At 46.1% G+C, this 11,038-nt stretch overlaps 1 protein-coding gene across 5 annotated transcripts; it reads right to left on the minus strand.

Annotated features, from left to right (window-relative positions):
- Positions 1-2,716: 2,716 nt before the first annotated feature.
- Positions 2,717-10,732, minus strand: LOC119970066 (T-cell acute lymphocytic leukemia protein 2-like). Of its 5 annotated transcripts, none has more exons than XM_038804042.1 (2): positions 10,283-10,732; positions 2,717-5,034 (listed from the first exon to the last, which is right to left on the minus strand). In XM_038804042.1, the coding sequence occupies exons 1-2, from the start codon at positions 10,307-10,309 to the stop codon at positions 4,579-4,581; spliced, it is 483 nt and encodes a 160-aa protein (XP_038659970.1). In that variant the 5' UTR covers positions 10,310-10,732; the 3' UTR covers positions 2,717-4,578. The 5 variants fall into 5 exon arrangements, with proteins under 5 accessions (XP_038659970.1, XP_038659974.1, XP_038659973.1 ...); XM_038804046.1 differs by lacking the exon at positions 10,283-10,732 and adding an exon at positions 9,818-9,904; XM_038804045.1 differs by lacking the exon at positions 10,283-10,732 and adding an exon at positions 9,569-9,732.
- Between the last annotated feature and the right edge of the window lie 306 nt (positions 10,733-11,038).

Consider the following 11,038-nt stretch of genomic DNA (forward strand, 5'->3'; position numbering starts at 1 on the left):
TGGGTTCAAATCCCACCAGGGCAGATGGTGAGATTTGAATTCAATAAAAATCTGGAATCAAAAGTCTAATGATGACCATGAAACCATTATGAATTGCCGGGAAAACTTAACTTGTGTCCTTCAGGGAAGGAAGTCTGCCGTCCTTACTCAGTCTGACATACCTGTGACACCAGTGATGTGGTTGACTTGTAACTGCACCCCCCCTAAAATAGCAATTAGGGATGGTGGCCCAGCCAGTGGCACCCACATCCCAAGAATGAATTTTTAAGAAACATTACAACAGGGACTGCCCATCAAAATACTTAATTGGAAAATTAAACACTTTAGAAAGCCCTGAGGTTGCAAAAAGCGCTCCAGAAATACAAATTGTTCATTCCAATATATGATTGGCTCTCCCTCATTGAGGATAAAAATTTGCTTCCACTATGACTTCACTGGGACTCCAACGATGCCATCAGCAGCTTGAACCATTAAAATGTTACTTTTAGACAGTATCATAAAATATAGTTATTGCCAATACTCTCGTCCATGGTTAAAGAATTGTAGAATCTCAGAAAACGTCTGCAGTTGATGATAGCAAGCTTAATAATAATAATCTTTATGAGTGTCACAAGTAGGCTTACATTCACACTCCAACGAGGTTACTGTGAAAATTCCCTCGTCGCCACATTCCGGCGCCTGTTCGGGTCCACAGAGGGAGAATTCAGAATGTCCAAATTACCTAATAGCACGTCTTTCAGGACTTGTGGGAGGAAACCGGAGCACCCGGAGGAAACCCACGCAGACACGGGGAAAAAGTACAGTCTCCGCACAGGCAGTGACCCAAGGCGGGGAATCGAACCTGGGACCCTGGCGCTGTGAAGCAACAGTGCTAACAACTCTGCTACAGTGCTGTTTCGTCTCAGTTAAAACATGTTCCAGAGAGCAAGAGATTTTACATGTTGTACATAGTGATTGATACTAGTGATGGATCCATTCAAAGTGTGTGCCATGTTGGTGTATTGTGACATTTCGGATTGTTATTGTGTGAAGACTGTGCACTTTGTTGCTGAGTGTCTATTGTAACTACAGGATTTTACTGTCGGTCTAAAGAACTAGCTGCAATCCAGCAGCCTCAAGAGAGTGGAAGTGGATCTTGGAGGGAGTCTTTGTCTTCTTCTGTTTGTCACAAAAGATATGACAAGGATGTCTAGAACAATAATGCAGGTTTTTTTCATTTGGAGATAAGATTATATACATGCAATAGTGACTGGAGGACTCTGGTGACATGTTTGGCCTGAAGGACTGCTAACGTGTTCTGCCTACAAGGTCATGGGATTAAACATCATGGGCTGGATTCTCCGCTCCCCGACACCAAAATTGCGTTTGGCGGCGCGGTGGAGAATCCGTTTTGTCGGCAAAACCGGCAGCGGCGCCGGTTTTTCAATTCTCTGCCCCCTGAAAATCGCCGTACTCAAGGAGTAGGCCACGCCTAGTATCCACCGCCTCAGGCCATTGCCTGAGGCTCGCCCCGCTATTCTCCGTCCCCGACCGGCCGAATTCCCGACAGTGTGGTTTCCGTGTGCTCACACCGTCCGTGATCCGCGCATGGCGGCTGCAGACTCAGTCCGGGGCCGCTACAGTCGGGGGAGGGCCCATCGGCGGGTGGGGGGGGGCATCATTCGGGACTGGGGGCAGTGTGCGCGGGCAGTCCGGGACACGCGACTGGCCGATGCGGGGCACTACTTTGGCGGTCCAGGTCCGCGATTGAGTCCGCCATGGAGCACGGAGGGCCACTGCAGGCTGCTGCCAGGTGCATGCGAGGCTTCTGACCCAGATGTGCTGGGGGCCGTATTGCCAGCTGGAGCTGCGAGCTGTACGACGGCTCCCTGCAAGGCGGGGAATCGGTGGGTTTTGACGCCAATTTTCCTGGCGTAAAAGACTACCATTCTCACGCCGGCGTGGGGACTTAGTCTCCAAAACGGAGAATCCATCCCCATATCCCTGTCCATGGTGGGTGGTGATAGGCAGCAATTTAAGATACATTCCTTAAAGGTAGATTTACATTACATCGCAATCTTTGGGAAATGGTGATTACAAAGTGTATGACTGTTGTTTATACAACCGGAGCATCATCACACTTGGGGCTGATTCTGTTCTTGTCCAAAGACCACACTTATGTGACTTCAAAGGGGGTGACTGCAATCCAGAGCAGGAACACTGGCTAATTTTCTTTATTCGGGATGCTGAGGGCTATTCGAACAGCCCCTACTGCAATTCCAGCTGACAATAGCTAACTCAATACAGACTGAGCACCAGAATTGGGGGCATTGTGGCTCCACCACTTAACAGGTACCCCCACTGAGCTGCCAGGGAAGAGTTCTGAAGAAAATGGAAAGGAAGATATATTGGAAATGTTTGAGAAATATATGTGCAAAGTCCCCACCTAATGATCACCACCATCTTCCAAACTCAACTGTCTGGGAGACTGCAGAATCATCCAAACTCAACTGAAGAACAGGCAATTTCCTTGAGATTGACGAGGATATTGGCCAGTTGATGAATCTGCACTGATCTCTTCTTTATCCTCATGCCCACATCAAGAGAAGCATCGGCTAACTCCTGAGAACAAGTTGCCTACTTTCTCACTCAGTTAGGGAATGGGAATGTAACTTGGGAAGCCCTGAAAATGGACAATGGCAATAGGTTAGAAATGAATTGAAGGGAAACAGACATGTTGACTCACTTTTCTTTATTTCCTTTTGCATTTCCAACATTTATTATTAAATGGATACAGATGATCAAGTATATTCTAGCAAATTACACAGAATACAGATTCATTTCAAAACACCACCAATCATGAGGCTACAATGTTATTGGTTTTAAAACATTTAATAATAAATACATTGAACTCAGAATTGAGTCAGTTTGTGTGCCTGTTCCATACTATAATTTATAATCATCTTTATTAGTCCATTCAATAAATCAACTACAGGCATTTTATACATTTGCAGACTCTTTGGCTAGTTCAAAAAAACATTTATTTTCCTTTCCCATTAATATATTAATATACTTTAAGTTAATTGAATAAGTTAAATTAATTTAGCTAGGTCAGAAAAAATGGTGTGAGTTATTGGGGAAGTGTTAAAACCTTCTGGGAACAATGTTCACACACAATTTCCTGTTGAGGGTTTAGAAGTGTAATTGATTGTGATTAGAATCACAGATCAGATAGCCAGCCCGTGGGAACAAGATCAGTCTCTGTAAAGCTTTGCGCACTGACTTGATCCCATTCCTCCCTTCTGTGGAGTGCATCACAGCCTTACATTAGTAATCTCAGGAAAAAAATAAATTCATTTAATGTTTGTGCCTTTAAAATATTGTGAGACGTTATTTTACAGATTCTAATCACCAGAAAGAATAAAAATTAGGCATTATGGCGATTAGAAAGACAATCACGGCATGCATCAAACATGGCATTCAACGGGAGAGTACTGGCAGCGTGGCAATGTTGGCGAACTGGGGGCAAGGGTTCAAATCCCACCATGGCACTGGGAATTTGAATTAAGTTTAGTTCAACTAGTCTTAGTAATGATGACCATGGTGACTATCATTGATTGTCACATAACGTATCTAATTTCACCAATGTCCTTTAGGGAAGGAAATCTGCCACCCTTACCCAGTCTGGCCTACATGTGACTCCAAACCCACACAAATGCGGTTGACTCTTAAATGCCCCACTGAAATGGCCGAGCAAGCCACTGAGTTCAAGCGTATTGGGAATGGACAAGAAATTATGGCCTTTCCAGTGAGGCCCACAACCCATGCAAGAAAAGCTGAGTCAAGTCTCATTATTACCACAGTTTTGTTTTTTACGTCCTCCTGTATTCTTGGAACTGACTCTCCCACTGACTCTGGGACTGAGCTAGAACTTAGATTAACAATGACCAAGGTCTGCCCAGGGATCACCCTCACAGATACCACTCAACTATTAAAGAGGGTTGCCTGTAACAGTTGTTACAGGTGAGCGCCAATCTTGCAGTATATTCTCGCACATTGATTGATATTCCCATTGTCCCAGAAGCCACGGAGCCCCTAGCTTGTGCAAAAACAAATGGACAGAGGTTATTTTATCGAATAAATGCGGGCAACTTCCTGCTCGGGTCCCCATGGATTGCACAAACATTGTCCAAGGCGAGAGGTTGTCACCCCCCATCCCCAGCCCCTCCTCTCGTTGGCCTCAGTTACTGGAGAGTAGCAAGTTGAAAATCCACCCCATGGGGTTTAGAGACAATTAATGTTTCACAGAAGGAATATTTAAATTGTGCCGTGCTCAGTTTAATCATTTACTAAATGGAAGTCCTCAAATGTCTAATCAACACTTTTGGCTGGGACATGGTGTCAGATCGTAATTCAGGTTTACAATCTCCTGGTACCAGAATTACTTTTCCTCCAGTTCACTTGATTTTGTTGCAGAAATAAAGGATTTAGTGACCAGTCTTTTTCACCTGGGTCAATTAACACATCTAAACACACACACACACTTACACATGAGGACTTACTAGTGCTCTGAGAGGGGTGGGGGTGAGGGGAAACGGACTACAAAACATTTAATTTTTTTAACAGAGCAAATTGATATAAAATAGCAGTGGGCGGTGCCACGGTGCTATCAGCTGAGCAGGAATGTTCCTCGGGTGAGAGGCCAGGGCTCACCCACTCCTCCTGGCAGCTGGAACAGCCAGAGGCTGGTGATGGGACGCTGCTCTCATCCACCGGGACCCTTTGTCCCGGGGACAACCACTCTGTACCCTCCGGAAACGACCCAGCTTTGCTCAAATCCGGCCTTCCCTGATCAATCCCTTGATCTTTAAGCAGCTTGACCAGAAAGTCAATGTATTTCATCGCCAGGCGCAGGATTTCGTTTTTGCTCAGTTTCTTGTCAGGGGGATGAGTTGGGACTAGTTTTCTCAACTCTGCAAAGGCGCTGTTCACATTTTGCTGCCTCCATCTCTCCCTGGTGTTGGTAAAAACCTTTTTGGTCATCTCTGCCGGCAGCTGTAACATTCCACACAAAGTTATTCTTACAAATAAGTCAAGAATAAGAAACCATATGAATACTGTGTCTACAAGAGTAGGTCAGAGGCTGGGAATCCAGCGGAGAGTAACTCATCTCCTGACTCCCCAAAGCCTGTCCAACATCTACAAGGCACAAGTCAGGAGTATGATGAAAAACTGTCCACCAGTCCTGTAGAAGGATCATTAAAACTGGAGACGTTAACTCGGTTTCTCTCTCCACAGATACTGCCAGAGTTTATCCAGCATTTTCTGTTATTATTCACCACTTGCCTGGTTGAGTGGGGCCCCAGCAACACACAATAAACTGGACACTATCTAGGAGAAAACGGCCCAGTTCATCAGCACCTCATCCACCACCTTAAAAATCACATCTTCCCCAGTGGCCCAGGTGTATACCATCTAGCTACAAGATGCAGTGCAGCAACTCAGCAAAGCCCCGTCCACAAAACCTTCCAAACCCATGACCCCCCCCCCAACTAGAAGAACAAGGGAAGGAGGCGCAGAAATACCTGCAGGTTACCCTCTACGCATCACCCTGAGGTGGAAATATATCGTCTTTCCTTCACTGTGGCTGGGTCAGGACTCTGGAACTCCCTCTCTAACAGGGGTGTACCTCGACCACAAGGACTGCAGCTCCTTCTGGAGGGACTGGGCAATAAGTGTTGGTCTTGTCTCTGGTGGCCACATCCCAGGAATGAGTAAAACAAATCTGGCAGCAGTATCTTCTGCCAAGTTTTGTTTCAGAATCACAGAATTGTTACGGTCCATCGTGTCTGCACCAGGACCCCCAAATTTCCTCCTGATTCACTGAATCGTTTCAAAATGTAATTGATGCAAAAGACCAGAATCAAAGTCACAAAAAATTTGCTTTTACCTTTTCTAGTACTTTTCATAACCACCGGATGTATCACTGTACTTCGGTACATGTGACAATAAATATCAATCAATCAGAGTGTTTTACAGCCAATTAAGTTTCTTTCCCCCCAGAGTGTAATCACTTTAGTGAAAGGAGGAAACACAATAACTTTTACAACACCACAAACAGCAACAACAATGGCCAGAATAGATGTGGATGGAGGGATAAATCTTGGCCAGGACACCAATATTCACCGGGGTCTAAATGTGAACTTGTTTTTATTACTGTTTAATAGCCGGATGTCCGGGAGGTCTTGTGGCACAGGGTTAGCGTCACCACCCCTGGGGTTCAAGTCCCACCTCAGGACTTGACTGGCCACAGACGATGCATTCAATAATCTGGCCAAACAGGTTGCTAATCAGCCTGTAAATGTTTCCCATGGGGCGGGAAGAGAGGGCGGGTTCCCTTGCAAACCACTGCAGGATTGTGCGAGGCTTAATCGTGGACCAATCCAATGGCAGTTCATGATTCCCAATGTCTTCTTGGGGCATTGAGCTGGCTGAGGTGGGTTTTTATTAAGATCTATCACTTGGGTAATGGACACTAATATTCAATATAGACCCATTCTGTCATTTATTTTAACTGTAGTGCGGGGATTGTGTTCAGGAACCATTTTTAACATTCAGGTTGATGCCATTTCCTATTTCTACTTCATCATGATTCAATGTTAAACAACTTTGGGCAGCACGGTAGCGCAAGTGGTTAGCACTGTGGCTTCACAGCACCATTGTCCCAGGTTCAATTCCCCGCTGCATCACTGTCTGTGCGGAGTCTGCACGTTCTCCCCGTGTCTGCGTGGGCTTCCTCCGGGTGCTCTGGTTTCCTCCCACAGTCCAAAGACATGCAGGTTAGGTGGATTGGTCATGATAAATTGCCCTTAGTGTCCAAAAAGGTTAGGAGGGGTTATTGGGTTACGGGTATAGGGTGGGAGTGAGGGCTTAAGTGGGTTGGTGCAGATTCAATGGGCCGAATGGCCTCCTTCTGCACTGTATGTTCTATGTTCCATGTAACTGTTTGGTTTCAAGTCAGGTGAGTTGGTTTGTTAAATGAAGGGGGGGGTGGGGGGGGGAGCTTTTTAAATCAAAAGTTTCCTGGCAGTTATACCATCCAAACGTATGAGTTACATAGCAACATCAGCCATTGCCCAGATTATCACAGTGAACCATTCTCATCAGATTCATTTTTGATGCCCTATTTCTCCCCCACACCCTCAATAAGTCACTTCTGCTCAAAGACTGGTGCTGATGCCAGAATATACAATTGTGCAACGTGAAAGGTGAATGTCAGCGGTTGAATAATATGTGCATTCCTACATGGAATACTGGGCTCTTTCTGTGCACGACACCCCAGGAAGGACATGTTGACTTTGGAGACAATGCGGTGTAGATTCAGCAGAATGATACCAGGGCCAAAAAGGTTAAGTTATTTGGAAAATTGGCACAGAGAAACCGTAGATTAAGGGGGACATAACCTCAAAATTAGAGCTAGACCATATTCGGGGTGGTGGTGGGGGGGGGGGGGGGGGAGGTACTTGTTCACACAGAGGGTAATGGAAATGAGGAGCTCTCTCATCACCCCCCCCCCCCCCCCCCCCCAAAGCTGTTGAGGGCCTCGGCTCAACTGGAAATATCAAAAGTGAGATTGATGGGGTTTGAGGAGGATTAAGGATCACAGACCGAAAGAAGTTCAGATCCAGATCAACTGTGATCCGATTGAATGCTGGAACAGACTCGAGGGGCTGAATGGCCTCCTACTGTCCCCACGTCCCCTTCGTTTATTAGTCGCAAGGCAGATTTTGCGGAAAGTAACGATGCAATATACCGTTTGCTCTAAATAAAAACCAGTTCGACATTTCTGAGTGAATGCAGGATCTGTTCTGAGATGGTTGATTTCTGAGCCATTCGATTGGGAGCTCAGGAAGATGACAAAAATAATCAACGGCGGATATTTCTATTGATCTGACATTGGCTTGGGGAGGGGGGGGGGGCGGTAGCACCTATACAGCCTCCAGTAAAATCAGGAAGAGATGCTCAACTTGTCGTTCTGTCCCCACCGCCTCTGTTGTCTCGAACAATGCGGACACCCCTTCCCAATCCTGGTTCCAGTGTCTGAAACTATCTGGTCTAAAATCAGGCTGATTAATCTGAGCACCAATTACAGCCATTACAAAGCAACTGGAACCGAATGGAAAGCTGCATGTGCAAGGTACCAAATTTAAAAGCTGACACATGACACAAGAACTGGGAGCCGGCACAGCCTAAATGTTCCTGGACCACCTTCAAAACATTTTCCAATTGAAGAGATTGAGGTTGAAAATCGCTCACACATTTACAGAATCTAACCAGCCATCAATGAACCACCTGGGGCAGGAATTCCAATCTGAATCTGATCAATAGGGAATGAACAAGACAGAAAAGGAAATCCTGAGCGATAGGAAACAGGTAGAGAAAATGATGTGGAGCTCCAGGTTGTTTGCCGATAGGTATGCTCCAGCTGTCTATATGTACATTGGTGAAAAAACATGCACATTCCTACCTTCGGTGCACCTATCTGGAGTAGGTCATCTTATTCCCGTGCCAAACAAATCTCACAATGGGTTCTAATTACCTGTTTGATTGAGTCAAGTGCAGGCTGCCAGTGATGTAGTTGTCACAGGAGCTGGAATATGGTCTGCACCGTGCTGTGTGCAGCGGAGGTAGTGATGCCCAGGCACTCTGCAGTGGGGGCTTTGCGGGGGGAGCCTGGAGGTAGGGCGGGAGGGGGTTGAGCCTCGGTAGGGAGGGGGCTCCTGTCATTTCTAGTGTGGCTGTTCCTTTGTTTGACATGTGTCAGTACTCTGTGTACAAGTGAATTTATTTCGATCTCCTTGGAGACCAGTAGCACAATGCTTCAGCCCCTTTCCCAGTTTGACACCTTGTTCCTTCCACGACAGAGAAGAAAACACTTCCAGCACATTTACCAGCACTCTGGAAAGTTGGGGGAGAGAGAGAGAGATTTTATTGTTTATCCCCCCCCCCCCCCCCCCCCCCCCCCCTTCTCAGGAAGACCTCGATCCGCATCACAGTCAACTGGGCGCCTCCAACAATGTGCCCTTCCTGACGATGGAATTTAAAACCTCCAGCACCTTTGCAGAGACGGGTGTTTTGTGATGCCCTGTCCAGCGATTCTGCCGCTGATTTATAAACGGCAAGCAGAAGAGCAACATGACAACATCTACAGTGTAAAATAAAGCTTTGCAAATACCATGTTGCTGTGTGTCAAAATCATTCCAGGGGAATAAACTGTTCCTGTTTAACACAGGAGCTGGGAATAGAGTTAACACATCATGCAGTTGATTTTTGTCGGTGCATTTTATATAAATATATATAATAAATCAGCATTCTCATCATTAGCTGCGCCCCTTTCATTGCCTTTAATTTATGCAGTTATTAATTTCCCACCCACCCCACCCCCCCTCAAGTGCTTTGTTTGAAAGTGACAGACCTGCTTTGGGATTTTACTTTGTCGAGTAGGAATTTACATAATCCGATTACGGGGATTATCAAGCGGTTGCAAAACTGCCCCAGTGGGTTTGAGTTTTAAAACAAAAATCCTTACTATTCATGGCACTCTGTGTTGTGAAAAGTCCAGCACCTGCAATCCGGAGCCACCGTCTCTCACAGTACTCCAGTAGGATGTACAATGTACAACAAAACTGCTTCATGTGCGCGACGCTTTTAATTGATGCGCCTGGATTGGTCTGGAGACTGAAATCGAACGTTTTTGGGGGGCTTAGTGTTATCCAGAGGGTCATCTGATTTTTTTTTAAAAATAGGGACCAAACTTGCATGGTTCCTCAGTACTTACCGGCTGAGTTCTTAAAACACTGGTCGCCCAGTCAGTCAGCACAATCACTTCGCTCACTCACAAGGTGATTGTTATTATTTTTTTGTTTTTGCAGCTTCACAGCAGAGTGGCAGGTAGTCCAATTCTCACAATAAATTGACTGCAAAGGCCAAACTCCCCTCCCTCACCCCTGCCACCCCCCCCCCCCCCCCCGCCCCCCAACTCGCAAAGGACAAATGAGCTTAGACAAATGTTTGCTTTAGCTGAAGATTGCCCACCCGTTTGTTCACAGTCAGTGCTAGCTAAAGGCAAGCTCTCCCTTGACTGCAGTGGAAGTGGGGGGGGGGGGGGGTTTAAGCACCCCCCCCCCCCCAAATCCTTTTCTGGATTCTTTGAAATGAAATGGGAAGTGTGGTGAAGGTGTGTAAAATGTGTGGGTAAACGACATGGTTCTGCAGCTATTGTCAGGCGTCGAGTTTGATTTACCATTCCGAGTGGAGAGGTGGGCTGCATCAAGCTGCTTTCCCCAGATAAGAGTTTTACAGTCTCTGGGAAGGAGTGATAAGGAAGCTGTAATTATTAATCAGGCATTAATTGTTACACAGTCACTAAAAAAGATACAGTGCACGGTTTATCTCCACTGCAAGTCTCCTGGGCGGGCAGCTTCCCACAACAGACGCTATATTGATCTTGAGCTGTTAAAACCCAGGTCCGTTTTCCTAGCGCCCAGATTAGCTGAATTCCACATCACTGAGAGGCAGAATCTCGCCGCTGTAAAATTAAAGAGAGGTTTCTGGAAAGGAAAAAAGCAGAAAATGGATGAAAGTTGACACTTGTTTTGCTCACTTCGTTTTGCTCTGTGTTTTGACAGGGGTTGAGTGGGAATTACTCTGTGTGGGAATACAGTGTTCTTCCATTCCAAATCGTTCCTCAAGGAAAACTCGGCGGATAAAAGAATCTTCGATTCTCCTTTACCCTCAACAACAGATCAATGGACCCGTCAGTGGAACGGACCTGGGAGAGGTCTGTCAATCAATCAATCAATGATTGTCCTATTGAACCCAGAGACAGAGAAACGGATTCCAAAACCAAACTACAAATGTTGCCACCTCACAAAATCAGATCCTGGAATCCTGCTGGGAATACTCAGCGAGTCAGGCAGCCTCCCTGGAAATAGGGACGGGCAGAGTGGAGGTTTCGGGTGATGTATTTTCATCAGAAGGTGTTGGTCATGTTTGTATT

This window comes from Scyliorhinus canicula, chromosome 8, assembly GCF_902713615.1.
Source record: "Scyliorhinus canicula chromosome 8, sScyCan1.1, whole genome shotgun sequence".
Classification (NCBI taxonomy): domain Eukaryota; kingdom Metazoa; phylum Chordata; class Chondrichthyes; order Carcharhiniformes; family Scyliorhinidae; genus Scyliorhinus; species Scyliorhinus canicula.